This window comes from Lipotes vexillifer, unplaced genomic scaffold, assembly GCF_000442215.2.
Source record: "Lipotes vexillifer unplaced genomic scaffold, Lipotes_vexillifer_v1.1 scaffold914, whole genome shotgun sequence".
NCBI classification, from domain to species: domain Eukaryota; kingdom Metazoa; phylum Chordata; class Mammalia; order Artiodactyla; family Lipotidae; genus Lipotes; species Lipotes vexillifer.
Genome location: NW_006780388.1, coordinates 2,638,973 through 2,653,006, shown reverse-complemented (window position 1 = coordinate 2,653,006; position 14,034 = coordinate 2,638,973). Strand labels below are relative to the sequence as shown.

Genomic DNA, 14,034 nt, shown 5'->3' with positions numbered 1-14,034 from the left:
GCTGGCAGCCTGGCCCCCCTGCATCCCACTTACCTTGAGTGGCTCCCAGCAGAGGAACGAAGCCAGGAAGCTGGAGCTGCTTGAGAGGAGCCACATGACAGATACGCTGGGGGGGAAGCCAGCGCCGACCCACCCTGACACCCCCACGGCCACGGCCACCAGGAGCAGGCTGAGCCCGTGGGCCAGGGGCGCACACCAGGCCGGCAGCAGTCGTTTCCGCAGACCCTCCACCAGCCCTGGGGAGGCAGACACAGACAGGTCACCAGCAGCACAGAGGAAGGGGTGGGGAGGGCCAACCTGGGGACTCGGGAGCGCACCTGTCCTGGACAGCTCTGCCGGCTGGGGCTGCTCCCATGTCAGGCTTGGGCTGGGCAGCCCCCTCTCCCCTGGCAGCATCAGCGTCTGATTCCTCTCACCAGGGGCACTGCACCTGAGGCACAGGCAGAGGGGAGCAGCCAGCACTCACCTGTCGGCCCACAAGCCACCCAAGGCGCGGCCAGCCCACCTCTCTGGGCCTGTGCATTCCCTTCTCCTGGTCCATGGAGAGAGAGGACACTGCCCCAAGCCAGGTGGAGATGGTGCTGAAGGCCAGAACACCACTGGTCACTCTGGGGAGGGGCCAGGTCGCCTCCTCCGGGACCCAGTCCTCGCCTCACATCGCTGTGACCTGTTGCCCCTCCGTCCTGCCACCACTCCAGCAGCCATCGCCCCCAACAGCCCCACCATCCAGCCTCCAGCCTTGTCCCCCAGCCTGATCTCTGTGCCAGCAAACCAGGCCTCCCTGCACGCGAAACCCAAGACTGGCTTCTGGACAAGGAAACGTACGTGTGTCTTTCACATGCCGAGCTGCCTGTCTCTCCCGGTGCCACCCGACCTGACCTTCCGGGCTCCAGAGCTGCTACAGAGAGAGGGCAGCTACGGGAGCCAGAGCAGAGTGGAAAGAAGGGGGAGAAAGAAAAGAGGGAAGCAAGATGGTGACAGCCATGAACTGGGGACAAAGTACACACACTTAGCAGCGGGTCCGCACAGCTGTGCTCTGAAGAGAATGGGCCTCCAGACATGCCTGCCACTGAGTGGCGGCAAACCTTTCTGGTTTTGTGCGTCTCCCAGGGAATAAAAGGCATTATGGCTTCTGGAGGTGGGACAGCACAGAGAGAACAGACATGAATACACAGGACACACTTTTTTCTTGAAATGGACTTTTCTGATTATAAAAGTAGCATAAACTATTTGTAGAAAATAGATTTCCATCATGCAAGGAATAGTAGTGTTAATAGTTATTTCTAGTCCTTTTTCTCTACGTGTGTTTACATTTTACATGCAGATAGAAACAAGTCGTATCCGAATCAGTGGTTCAGCTAGAATACATAGAGTTTGACATTTGACCCTAAGCTGCAGGAGAGCAAAGGCTATCTCTGATTGGGTTCACTGATTCCTTCGGTCACAACCAGCATGACGTCCCCTAACTAGATGCCAGGGCCTGCTCTACGCACTGAGAGACAAGAGCATAGTCCATGTGCATGTCATGTGCACGTGCTGGTGGGGGAAGCAGACAGAAAGCATAAGCGAAGCAGGGGAGGACACGGAGACAGAGGCCTGTTTCTGCCCTGCACGAGCACACACCCACATTCCCGTGCCTTTTACATTATTTACATGGGGCAGGAAGGAAGACTCTGATCAGGAAGTATCTGAGAGGAGACCTGAAGTAAGTAGGTGAGGCTCCCGTCTTGGGAAGAACCCTCCAGGCAGAGGGAGCAGCAAATATAAAAGATGAGGACAGAAGAGCAATGGAAGCCACAGCCAAAGGAATTGGGTGACGGAGGTGGCAAGAGAGGGACAGGGAGGGGGTGGGGCCAGATCAGGTGTGGTTGGGGGAGCATCGTGAGGACTGTGCCCAGTTGCAGCAGGCCACCTGCGGGATGGCCCCAGTGATGCTTTCCTCCTAACCAAGAGGATACTGTGGAAATGATTGTGTGTGAATAAGGGGCTGGGCCACAAAGGACACTATGGCTTCCACCTCGTTCTCCTGGACCACTCACTTTGGTCGCCATGTTGTGAGGACGCTCAAGCAGCCTAGTGCTGAGGTCCAGATGGCGAAGAGCTGAGGCCTCCCACCAACAGCCCATACCAATGTGCCCCCCTCCCCACCCCAGGAGGGCAGTGGCAGGGTCTGCTGCAGGGATAAGGAAGGTGAGCTGTAAGGAAGGAACAGGACTCTGCTGAGTCAGCCCTGGAATGGTCCAGGCAGAGGATCATGTTTGGATGGTAGGTGCAAGGGCAGGTGGAGAGAAGGTAAGATTCTGAATCTGGAAAGTAGCAGACAGAATCTGTTAAAGGCTCGTGTGAGGAAGTACTTGTAAAGAGAGGAGTCGAGAATGAATCCAAGAGTTTTGTCTTGGTCAGTCCAAGAGTGCACCTGCCCTTTCCTGAGACATCTCGTGTTGCTGTGTGAGTCTGTGCTGCCCTGGACACTCATGTGGAGAAGTTGCTTACTGGCATGTGGATGTCTGGACCTGGGTGTCAGGGAGGGCTCTGGGCTGGAGATGGTGGGGTGGTCAGCTGCTAATTACTACCAGGGCTTCCTCATAGCATAGGTTTCCAAATTGATTGGCAATTCCTTCATTAAAATTCCATCATGGCATGGTTATCTGTCTTCATTAAACGAATTGAGAAGCTTTACCTTTTTCTCTGTGTTCTGGGAAAGTTGGTATATCTCAGTAATTTTTGGTTGCTTGAAAATTAGAATAGTTAGAAGGAATGGAAATACGGATATTAAAATAGGTACAGATGAGAAAAGAGGTATGAGGTAATTCTATGTGAATCTTTGTTATTAAATTGGAAACCAGCCAAGAAGTTGAGACATTCTTAAAAACATAAAACTGAAGGGAATTCCCTGGCAGTCCAGTGGTTAGGACTCGGCACTTTCACTGCCAGGGCCCAGGTTCAATCCCTGGTCAGAGAACTAAGGTCCCACAAGCCCCACCGTGTGGCCAAAAAGAAAAGAAAAACCATGAAATTGAAATAGTGTCGAAAGGAAAAACATTAGCTATTTAAAAGCCTGCAATGACCCCGCATCATGGCAGGTCCTGCCAGCCTCACACTGGTGGCCTTTTGTTACTCAAACATCCCTCCCTCCTGCCACCCTAAAGGGAACACTGGCTGAGCCCTGGTGACCCCACGAGGTCTTTCAACAGATGAGGGACTCTGAGGCCTAACAACTTCGCCCCAGCCCCGCACTGGCTGGACAGCACAAGGGCAGGCCCAGACAGGGAGCAGGGTTACTTGGCTGGGCTCCCTGCTGACCCCCACCCCCAAGAGCTGGGCACTCACAGGCCAGCAAGCAGGTCCGTTTCTCCTTGAGTGTCCTGGGTGGGGGCCAGGCTGCCAGCCCCTTCAGCCAGGATCTGCCGGATCAGGTCTTCATCTGGAGGGAACAAAATGTGTCAGCCCTGGAGCCTTCCTGGGGGGAGCTGGGGGATCCCACCCTCCCCACCCCTGCTCACCCACCTGAAGCTGAGAAGTATTTGGCAGGTGAGGAGGGGCTGACCAGGGAAAGACTGTCATCCTCCGGGCCCGGCGTGCAGCCCATCCGGCCCCGGGCCAGCCGCTGCAGGGTGCTGCCCATGACGGACGGGTCACTCAGCAAGTCTGGCCAACTGAGGGTGCCTTCGCTGGATGGCCAGCACACCAGGCTGCAGGCAACAGGTCAGCGAGGGGAGCCCAGAGGACGCGTCTGCACACATACCCAACCCAAGTCCCGTCACACATGGACATGCGGTGCTGCTGAGCAAACACTCCCGGGACAGCCCCACGACACAAGGACGAGGACACGTGACGTGGCACATGTGAGGCGCAGCTGACCTACAGGAGAAACGGCTCACGTTTCCTCTAGAGACCCCCACCTTTTAGAATCCTCCACAAATAAGTCATGTTTCATTTGTCCAGCAAAGGCCTGTTGAGAAGCACAGAGGAAACCTGATTCCAGATGCCCAGAACATGACCCCATCCGGGCAGGCCCTGGGGAGCCCGCACCTCAGCGCCGAGTCCCGGGAAGGCAAGTACGGAGCTGTCCAGCACAGATGAGTCCAGGCAGCTGTCCATGTCCAGCGCCTGTGGCCCTGCTGGTGTGAGGCTCGGGCCCCCGGCCACCTGCAGGAGAGGCAGGCGGTCAGTGGGAGGCAGCTTGGGCCCCTGCTGTAGGGAGGCATGCTCACTCCTGGCAGGCAGAGTCTAGAGCAGTGCTGTCCTGGAGAATGTTCTAGATGCACACATTCTACACCTACACTGTCCATCACAGGAACCACTCGCCACATGCCAATACAGAACACCTGAAGTGTGGCTGGTGTAATGGAGAAGCTAAAGTTTTAATTTTATCTAATTTTAATCAACTTAAATATAAACTGGACATGATGATTGTTAAAGCCCAGTGCTGAACTAACATGCTATCATCCTGTGAGTTCCAGCTGGCCTTCTTGTATACCATGTCAGCATGCTGGCCTACTGGATGCATTGCCTGAACTTCGAAGGGGATAGCACACCCAGGCAAGGAGAATCTGTTTGGACTATCCACTAACTAGTGTTCTGTAGCTGATTTGCCCTCTCTGGACACTAGGATGGTGGCTGCAGTGCTAGTCAGGGTCACTCATTTCAGGCTCCCCTTCTTAATATCAGAAGAAAAACTGCATCCACACTGTAGAATGCATTATACTAGGTGACCAGGGAACTTAAATATAAAAATACACACACACACACACACACACACACACACACACACACACACACAAAAATAGCCACATACGGAAAATTCCCTGGCAGTCTACTGGTTAGGACTCCGTGCTTCCACTGCAGAGGGCGTGGGTTCGATCCCTATTCGGGGAACTAAGATCCTGCATGCCCCATGGCATGGCCAAAAATTTTAAAAAACAAAAAAAAAACCCTGCCCCCCCAAAAAATCCAGCCACATACAGCTAAGGATGTCCATTCTGGGTTCCTGGGGGAAATGCCACTTGTCATGGTGCATGACCCTTTCTTATGAGACATGGGCATCAGCCAGTTCCCCAGCCAGTCCTGTTTGCTTCAGTGGTGTCAGCAGTGACCACTGTTCACTCCTGATTCTGACACCCTGCATCTCTCCCCTGGCTCCTGACCCTTCTCTGGCTGCCATACTGAACAGCACAGCCCTTGGCAGGGGCAGCCATGCCCATGCTCCAGGAGCCCCGCCCACCTTGCTCCGGGACATCCGGAAGAGGAACTGGATGGCCAGGTAGACGGGGTAGACAACCAGGCTGGACACCAGGCCAACGGCGATGGTGTCGATGCTCAGTGGGATCAGACTGGACGCAGGCCCCACACTGTGGCAGGAGAGGAGAGACGGGCCGGCTTGGGGGGTGGGGCAGGAGGGGTTGGGGGTTGGGCAGAGGGAGGGCGTGCCAACCCCCACAGCACCCACCTGTAGGTAGCGTCTCCCACAGCACCGTACCACACGGCGTTGGCACCCAGGAAGAGGCAGATGAGGAGGACGCAGCACGTGGCTCGCTGGACACGTGTAAAGCGGCTCCGAGGTGGCCGGTCCCACATGGAGAGCCAGACATGTTTGTCAAAGAAGCCGCGCTGCAGTTCGGCCACCAGGAGGCGCTGGAACCGCTGCAGGGCCACATCACCTGCGTGGGGACAGGAGGGCTTCAGGAGATCACAGGGCCAGGCGCCCCAGCCCCCCACCCCATGGCCCCGCCACCGGGGCAGGGCCTTACTTGCCGCCAGCACCTCCTTCTCCACCAGGCCCCCGTTGGCCTCCGTCTCCACTGACAGCCAGTCGTTGACCAGGAAGAAGGTGCTGCGGGCATTCTGCAGGTCCCTGACGATGATGTGCTGCAGGAACCAGGCAGGGCTCAGCCCTGCGGAGGGGAGGGGCAGGGCGGTCAGGGCTGGGTGGGCAGCAGGGGGGTGGGGGCGGCAGCAGCAGGGCCCCCAGACCTTTGTTGTCATGCCACACGCGGATCTTCCACACGCTGCCCAGGCTGTGTGGGGTGGCGATCTGGAAGATGTCCAGGCTGTTGCGGTGGAAGGCTCCGTCCCCATCCAGGTGCCGGTGGCCGCTGCGGCTGTCCGCCCCATACAGCATGATGCCCACATGAGCTGTGGTCCCTGGAGGATGGAAGAACAGGGGGCAGGACTCTGGGCTTGCCGCCCACCAGACATTGACCCTGGGCGAGTCTGCCCTGACAACCTTCCTTCGACAGGCACGGGCAGCCCTCACCCTGAGGCTCTGATACAAATGGATCTCAGTCGCCTCAAACCATTAAATGAACGGCCCCCAGTGACACAATTCAAATGCCAGTTGTGGTGGTGCCTTAACTGCGAGTAACAGCGTGGAACGTGAAGGTGGCTGCCAGCCTTCAGTCCGCTACACAAGAGATGCATGTCCTGATGGGTGACGTCACCTCTCCCAGAGGCTGCTGGTGACTAGTCACCATACACCTCTCAGTCCCCACACGGGCAACCAAGTGCACAGCAGTGTTGCCCCATGTCCCCAGTGATAAACCTACACGATGCTTTATAAAAGTGGGTCATCAACACAGAGGACTAGAAAAAAATTTTAAAACTAAAAATAAGGGGCTTCCCTGGTGGTGCAGTGGTTGAGAGTCCGCCTGCCGATGCAGGGGACACGGGTTCGTGTCCCGGTCTGGGTAGATCCCACATGCCGCGGAGCGGCTGGGCCCGTGAGCCATGGCCGCTGAGCCTGCGCGTCCGGAGCCTGTGCTCCGCAACGGGAGAAGCCACAACAGTGAGAGGCCCGCGTACCACAAAACAAACAAACCAAAAAAATAAATAAATAAATAAAAATTAAAAAAATAAAAGAGAGGAACTTCCTTGGTGGCGCAGTGGTTAAGAATCCGCCTGCCAATGCAGAGGACACGGGTTTGAGCCCTGGGCCGGGAAGATCCCACATACCATGGAGCAACTAAGCCCGTGTGCCACAACTACTGAGCCTGCGCTCTAGAGCCTGCAAGCCACAACTACTGAGCCCACGTGATGCAACTACTGAAGCCTGCACACCTAGAGCCTGTGCTCCACAAGAGAAGCCACCACAGTGAGAAAGAAGCCCACGCACCGCAATGAAGAGTAGACCCTCACTCACCTCAACTAGAGAAAGCCTGTGCAAGCAGCAACGAAGACCCAACGCAGCCAAAAAAATTTTTACAGATAAAAGAGAGAACCAGGTGACAAAGATGAAAGCACAGCATAGAAATGAAAAATGGTACCAAGGAAGCGAAATTTGCATCAAAGGCAAACACACGACTGAATAAACAGCTGACCACGGGGCCACTGTCACCGCCGCTGCCCCAGGGTCTCTGGAGAGGCCGTCGCTGACAGCAAACTCACCAACGTGAGTGAGAGCAATGGTTGCGACAAAAAGGATGAAGACGTCACATAGCAATGGATGCCGGCAAAAACTTCATGTGGAAAGAACTCTCAGAGGTACTTCACAGTGAGGAGAGCACGACAAGAGGTCGGCAGCAAAGTGTCCGCTGGCCGAGGCACAAAGATGCCCCCTCAGGTGGCAATTACAGATGAGAAGGCAAGCGCTACTCAAACTACTCTTGGTAAGTTTCCCACAAAGAAATAAGGCACTTTAATTCTCAGCGTCTAACGCTTTAGGTTACACTGTACTAACTCCACATCATCAAGTTTCTTTCCACATTTTTAACCAAAATTCAAGAGCTTTTGATGTCTTGAAAACAATCTTTTCACCAGGACGACTTATTACCATTTAATACATCATTTCCCACACCAACTGTCAGGCTGTTCCACCCGGCTGCACACGTCAGTGGCTGCCTACAGGGACTACGAGCCCACTGCGTGCCCACAGGTGCAGATGAACGAGCTGCTGCCTGGCACAGCCATGGTGACCCAAACCCCTGCTGGAAGCCACCCCTCTATTACAAGAGTCCCCATCAGGAAGGCGGCCCCCCTCACCTGAGCCCCGGCCCCAGCCGGTCTTGACCAGGATCTCATACTTGAAGCGACCCCCCTTCCCGCAGAACGGGATGACGCGGACCCGGCTGACGTCCAGGTGGTCCAGCTTACGCAGGATCACAGCCGTGACCGCGTAGGTCACCAGGCACACAGTGCACGTCAGCAGGACGATGTAGTTCACGCTTGAGGCTGGTTCCTAGGGAGACAAAGCCATCAGGCCCCAGGGGCGCAGCCCAGCCCTTGCCTGCTCAGGGCGGAGCCGGGGCTCCCCAGAAGTCCAAGGATGCAGCACCACTCACGGGGAAGATGAAGTGGACGTGGCTGGGAGGCACAAAGAGACTGGCACCGAAGGCAGTGAGGTGGCGGGTGAGGCAGACAGCTTGGCCGGGCGAGGTCTCCTCTAGGGGCACGAGGCCCTCCGTCCGCCATGCCATCTCCTTCTCGCTGAAGTACTGGCAGAGGGACGTGTACAGACCCACGGACACCTCCAGTGCTGACCATCGGAAGTGGCTGGTCAGGTTCAGGTAGTAGCTCGCGCCCAGATCTCTGGTCCTGGGAGAATTGGGGGTATCATGGCCAGACCTGGCCTGGCCTGCTCCCCAAACCTCACGGGGAGCCCTGGGGCCCTGGCACGTACAGATCCAACCATGTCCACCTGCCCTCAGAGACCAGCCCCACCCCGCCAACAAGTCCCACTGCTCCCAGGTCCAGGGCAGGACGTGCTCACCCCGGGGCGATGAAAAAGGTGTAAGGCCTGTGGTCGTCGCCTGCCAGGACCTCCAGGCTGATCCTCCTGCTGGCGGAGCAGTTGTGCTCGTTGGGCCAGGGCATAGCGTGCAGGTAGGCGGCCAGGTAGGGCTCAGGCTCCTCCGGCAGGTAGTGCTCTGCGGGTGGCATGTGCAGGCTCAGACCCCTGCCCGGGCAGCTCACACACCCCAGGGGACAACCCCGGAAGCCCTCCCCAGCCACCCCGCTGCCCTCCAGCCAGGCCCCCAGGGCTCCATGAAGCAGGAGACAGACTTTACCAAAGGCCACAAATTGGGGGTGCCCGCGAGAAACACCTGTTCACCTGGCCATCCCACTGCCCCACACAGGCTGGGCCACAGTGGGGAAGAGGAAGCTGCCCACCGAGGGCCCCGCCATGCCACGCACCGTTCAGCACCATGAAAGTAAGCTGCAGGTGAAGCCCAGCCTCAGGGATGCTGTTCTCGGGGGTGACCACGACACTGACTGAGGCCTGAGGCTGGACGATGGCGGAGCCAGCAGGGATGCGGTGACCCTGGGCAGCCTGGTCTGAGTTGTTGGGCACCTTCACGGTGATGGCGCGCTCTGAGGCCAGCTGCCCAATGGGGATCTGGGTGCCGGCCTGTGTCTGGAAAGCCATGGACGCCACCTTGGTGGAGACAGTGTAGTTGCTGATGTAGCCAAAGGGGAAGGGGTTGGAGTCAACGAGGAGGATGAGTTGCACCACATCACTGAGGTTGGACAGGGCCCCGCTGAAGGCTGCGGGGATGGAGAAGTGGCAGCCGGGGCCTGAGGCGTCGCCCTGGCACAGCAGACTCAGTGGATCTGAGCGCTTGCCCTGAGCCACAATCTCTTCACCCGCCAGGGTCAGGGGCTCCTCGTTGAGCACACGGGAGCGCATGAGGATACCCATGAGGGCCGATGAGAGCTGGTAGGCCCTGGACGCCACCAGTAGTGATGGCGGCTCTGCCCCCAGCTCTGAGGGCTGTGGGCCCTGCACGTCCGAGCTGGCCAGGTGGATGAGGTCACCTACGGATAACAGAGATTAGGCGGAGAAGTGGGGAGAGGGGTCGTGGGGAAAGGTTGGGGGGAGAGGTCCGGTTTGGGGAGAGGTCTGGTCGGGGGAGAGGTGGCAGAGAGGTTGGGGGAGAGATTGGGGGGAGAGGTCCGGTGGGGGGCAGAGATTGGAAGGTGGGGAGAGGTGGGGGAGAGGTGGGGGAAGGTCCGGGGAGCAGCAGGCGCCCACACCTGTGATGTTGAGGATGCTGTCGGCAATGGCAGTGGGCGTCCCGGTGCCCGCAGCAGTCTCAGCCTGCAGGATGCGCATCATGCCCTCTAGCTTGTGCAGTGTCTTCTTCAGGCTCGAGCGGCACACAAATTCCCAGCTGGACACCTGCAGGGAGCCCATCACCATGTCCAGCCACACTCCAGCCCGGCTGACCCAGGCCAGGTAGGGGCCACTCAGCAGCAGCTCCCCCCACTTCTGTCCCTCAGCCCAGCTTGGCTCCGCCATGCTCTCTGTGATCCTGGAGCAGCCTCTGTGACAGCGGCCTCCCCACCTCCATGGAGCCGTTCCAAACCATCTTTCATGTTGCAGCTGGAAAATCCATGCCAAACACGGCTACACCCATGGGCATCTCTGCCAGGAGCCCTTCAGTAGCTCTTCCCCACACACAGGCAGAGTTCAAGGTAACGTGGCCCCAGTGGCCACCCCGGCCACGCACACAGCCAAGTAAGCCATGTCACAGACAGGGCGACCCCCACCCAGAAAACCTTCCCCTCCCTTCTCCTCCACAAGGCCTTGGCAGCAATCCCCTGACACCCTGAGCACAGTCCCCCCCGCCGTCAAGACAGAGCCCAGCCCAGCCCGGCTGCTGAGTCCTATGCGAGGGTGGCGGAGTCAGGTGTAACCACAGGCCCACAGGCGAGAGCACAAAACAGCCTCGCCCCTCCCCACACCTGGGCCTTGTGCCTTGGACCCCTGCAGGGTCACCCTGGAGGGCACCCGTGGCTCACGCTGGGACAGCTGAGAACGGGCACGTGGCCACACAGACTTGGCTAGGAAAGGAGCTCTCAGGTCATCAGGGTTGGGGGCCCAGGGCTGCCGCAGGGCCTGTGTCTCGTCCTACCGTGCACTGGGCCAGGGCGGCTGCAACCTGCTGGATGTCGTCCACGGTGTTGACCCGCAGGGAGACCAGGGTCTCAGTGACGTTCTTGCGTATCTGGGCGCGCAGCTGCCGCCTGGGGTCTGGCTCTGCCACCATGGCCAGGGCCTGCTCGTACTGCAGGCACAGGGGAGCTGTCAGCAGGAGATGGGCAGCCCCGCCTACAGTGCAGGCCGACCAAGGGCAGGCATCTCGGCCACTGTCTAACACCAGCGGCGACTCGAGCCCTGTGTCAAGGGTAAAAGGGGCATTCCCCAGGACCCCACGTGGGGGCTAGGGGCACAAGGAGAGGAGTAGGCAGCCTGGCACTGGGGAGGGCCCCGGAAGTGGGTGTTGCTGGGAGCAGGAGTGGTGCCAAGGCCCTGATCAGGAGAGGGGGTCTGGGCCACCCCCAGCACAGAAGCCAGTGCAGGAGGGGCTCCTCAGCCACACTGACCTCATTGAGCACAGCGATGAGGGCCAGCGAGTACTCAATGACATGCTGGGGGTCGGCCTGGCGCAGCAGCCCAGGCAGCGTGCTCTCTGTGAGGCTGTAGAGCCAGGGCGTGAGATCTGGGGGGCCGTCGGGGGACTCTCCGGGGGGCTCTGGCAGGGTGATGGCCAGAGACCTGTGGGCAGAGGCTGTGGATGAACAGGTGGCGGGTCCCCCTCCCACCCTCAGCCAGGCCCTGTTCCACGGGCACAGGCTCACCTGTTGAGGGCGACCACGGCGGCACCCAGCTGGTCCTGCACAACCACAGCCAGGCCCACCACAAAGTGGGGCGCAAAGCCGGGTGGCAGCACGGCCCCATAGGTGGAGAGGCTGCCCTTGTAGACACAGAACTCCTCGCAGTGGCCCTGGTGACAGCGCTGCAGCAGCAGGGCATACACCAGTGGAGCACCCGCGTCCTCCTCGTCCTGCCAGCCTGTGGGCCCCCAGGGCATCAGCGGGGTCCCAATGTGCCCCCCATCACCAGGGCCTGTGGGCCGTACTCACCCATACACTCGAAGTGCACCTTGGTGGTGAGGGCGCGCACGGCCTCGAGCGGGAAGAGGCGGCAGGAGCCCCCCAGGGGAGGGCGGTTTGGGGCAAGATGGATGGAGGCACAGCCCTGCTCCTGGCCTGAGCGGCCCAGCACCGTGAGCGTGAATGTGTAGCCCTCGCCGTCCCGTAGCACGCCGCGCCGCACCACCAGCCGCATGCCCGCACTGCCCGTGGACGTGGTTGTCTCATCCAGCACCAGTGTCTCATTGCTAAAGCTGCGCGCGGCCCAGCGCTGAGAGGGCACCCAGATCACAGGTGCTCAGGGGTGGGTCTCCCCCAGGCCCACCAACTTTGGTCCCCACCCGGGGCCCCCTGCTCACCCCGCGCTCGGAGGCCCCACCGCAGTTGTCACAGCGGCCCTCCAGGTACACGTAGGAGCTGCGGCTCACTGCGTACACCGCCTGCGCCTTGCAGGACACACACTCCAAGGACACGATGGGTACCCGGCCACTCCGGATCAGCACCTGGAGGCCGGGCAGGATTAGAGAGAGGCATGCCCACCCTGGCCAGGAGCCTTCGGATTGGGGCTCTACTCCTGAGGCCCAGACCCTTGAGTCTGCCCCGTGTGGTGGGTGGTAGCGAAACCCATGGAAGAGCAGGGCTCCTGCCCCTGCCGTCCTCCCACCTGCAGAAGCTCCTCTCAGACCCAGCCAACTCCTAAGTCAGCCCGAAGCCCAGGTTCTGTGGGACCATGAGCTCAGACCTCACCCAGGATGTTTATGTTGTTTTGTGACTCCTAGGATTGGCGAGGGACAGGGGAGGAGGATAGGGAGGGGAGGGAATTTAATGAAGTGCAGACCATGATGGGCTTATTTTCTGCAGCACCCCGGGCCAGTTTTGGGCCTGGCACACAGCAGGCACTCAACAGGTGCTCAGCTACAAACGAATAGATAAACAGAGGCACGAAGGTACAGATGGACTAGTGTGTCGGCATGGGGACAAGCATAGCTCAGCTCAGCGCAGCCCCGTCTGAGCCTCCCACTGCTCTCTGCACTGGGGGCGGGGCCCACATCAGACAGCCCCAGACAGCCACTCCGGGCAGAAACCTGGCACGGGGGACGGACACCCCATCCCAGGCACCAGCAGGGCCTGATGCACCCACTCCTGTTACAGCAGCAGGAGTGGTGCCATGGGGCCAAGCATACGTGGTCCTGACCACCTGGTAGCTTAGGGAGAGAGAGAGATCGTGCTCCACACACAGGGAAGAACAGGCCCTCCTCATTCAGGGAGGGGACACCATGCTCTGGGGAAGGGACATGTCTCCTCGCTGTTGGCCTTCAGTGCTGCGGGGACAGTGAATTTCTCACAAACCACTAGGGCCTGTGCTGTGCCTCTAAGCTTCGTGCACAGCTATAGCCTTTTTGGAAGAAAGCAATGCCAGAGGAGCATCTTGTTAAGTAGAATTAACGTCAAGAGTAATAATGACTTAAAACCAATAGCTTCTAGAAGAACTAAAACAAAAAACAAAAAAAACAAAAAAAAACTTAAAAATGGGTGCTTGGGGACTTCCCTGGTGGCACAGTGGTTAAGAATCTGCCTGCCAATGCAGGGGACACGGGTTCGGGCCCTGGCCCGGGAAGATCCCACATGCCGCAGAGCAGCTAAGCCCACGTGCCACAACTACTGAGCCTGTGCTCTAGAGCCCGTGAGCTACAACTACTGAACCCATGTGTCACAACTACTGAAGCCCACATGTCTAGAGCCCATGCTCCACAACAAGAGAAGCCACCACAATGAGAAGCCTGCACACCCCAACGAAGAGTAGCTCCCACTCACCGCAACTAGAGAAAGCCCACGTGCAGCAACACTCAACGCAGCCAAAGATAATTTAAAAAAAAAAAAGGGTACTCGGTACTATGTGCAGGCAGGGGCCCTCTGCACTCAGCCTCTCTGGCAGTCCCCCCCCACCCTGGGGGCCGGTAGCTCCACCCAGGGCTGGGCCAGGGCAGCACCCACCGTCTGGTTGGTGACCTCCTCCTTGCGGCCTGCCTTCCAAACGGTCAGGTTGAAGGTGTACTCCACACCGGCTTGCAGACGCTCCCGGGGGATGGTGACCACGCTGCTCCCACGGGGCCCGAAGTTCAGCGCACACCCGCCAGTCTCACTCTGCAGTCCGTAACGGGG

General features: G+C 58.8%; 1 protein-coding gene across 1 annotated transcript in view; it reads right to left on the bottom strand.

Annotated features, from left to right (window-relative positions):
• PKD1 (polycystin 1, transient receptor potential channel interacting) overlaps positions 1 to 14,034 on the bottom strand; it is a gene marked incomplete at its 5' end in the record, with an annotated part of 46,311 nt that overhangs the window by 3,906 nt on the left and 28,371 nt on the right. Inside the window, 21 exons of the mRNA XM_007453667.1 lie at positions 34 to 236; positions 318 to 430; positions 3,331 to 3,424; positions 3,508 to 3,692; positions 3,903 to 3,952; positions 4,033 to 4,149; positions 5,225 to 5,351; positions 5,450 to 5,660; positions 5,751 to 5,894; positions 5,974 to 6,144; positions 7,978 to 8,173; positions 8,277 to 8,529; positions 8,705 to 8,861; positions 9,130 to 9,750; positions 9,970 to 10,114; positions 10,851 to 11,003; positions 11,323 to 11,494; positions 11,578 to 11,791; positions 11,863 to 12,142; positions 12,231 to 12,374; positions 13,867 to 14,016. Coding sequence (XP_007453729.1) covers positions 34 to 236; positions 318 to 430; positions 3,331 to 3,424; positions 3,508 to 3,692; positions 3,903 to 3,952; positions 4,033 to 4,149; positions 5,225 to 5,351; positions 5,450 to 5,660; positions 5,751 to 5,894; positions 5,974 to 6,144; positions 7,978 to 8,173; positions 8,277 to 8,529; positions 8,705 to 8,861; positions 9,130 to 9,750; positions 9,970 to 10,114; positions 10,851 to 11,003; positions 11,323 to 11,494; positions 11,578 to 11,791; positions 11,863 to 12,142; positions 12,231 to 12,374; positions 13,867 to 14,016 — 3,900 coding nt within the window. The remainder of the gene's footprint in view (positions 1 to 33; positions 237 to 317; positions 431 to 3,330; positions 3,425 to 3,507; positions 3,693 to 3,902; positions 3,953 to 4,032; positions 4,150 to 5,224; positions 5,352 to 5,449; positions 5,661 to 5,750; positions 5,895 to 5,973; positions 6,145 to 7,977; positions 8,174 to 8,276; positions 8,530 to 8,704; positions 8,862 to 9,129; positions 9,751 to 9,969; positions 10,115 to 10,850; positions 11,004 to 11,322; positions 11,495 to 11,577; positions 11,792 to 11,862; positions 12,143 to 12,230; positions 12,375 to 13,866; positions 14,017 to 14,034) is intronic.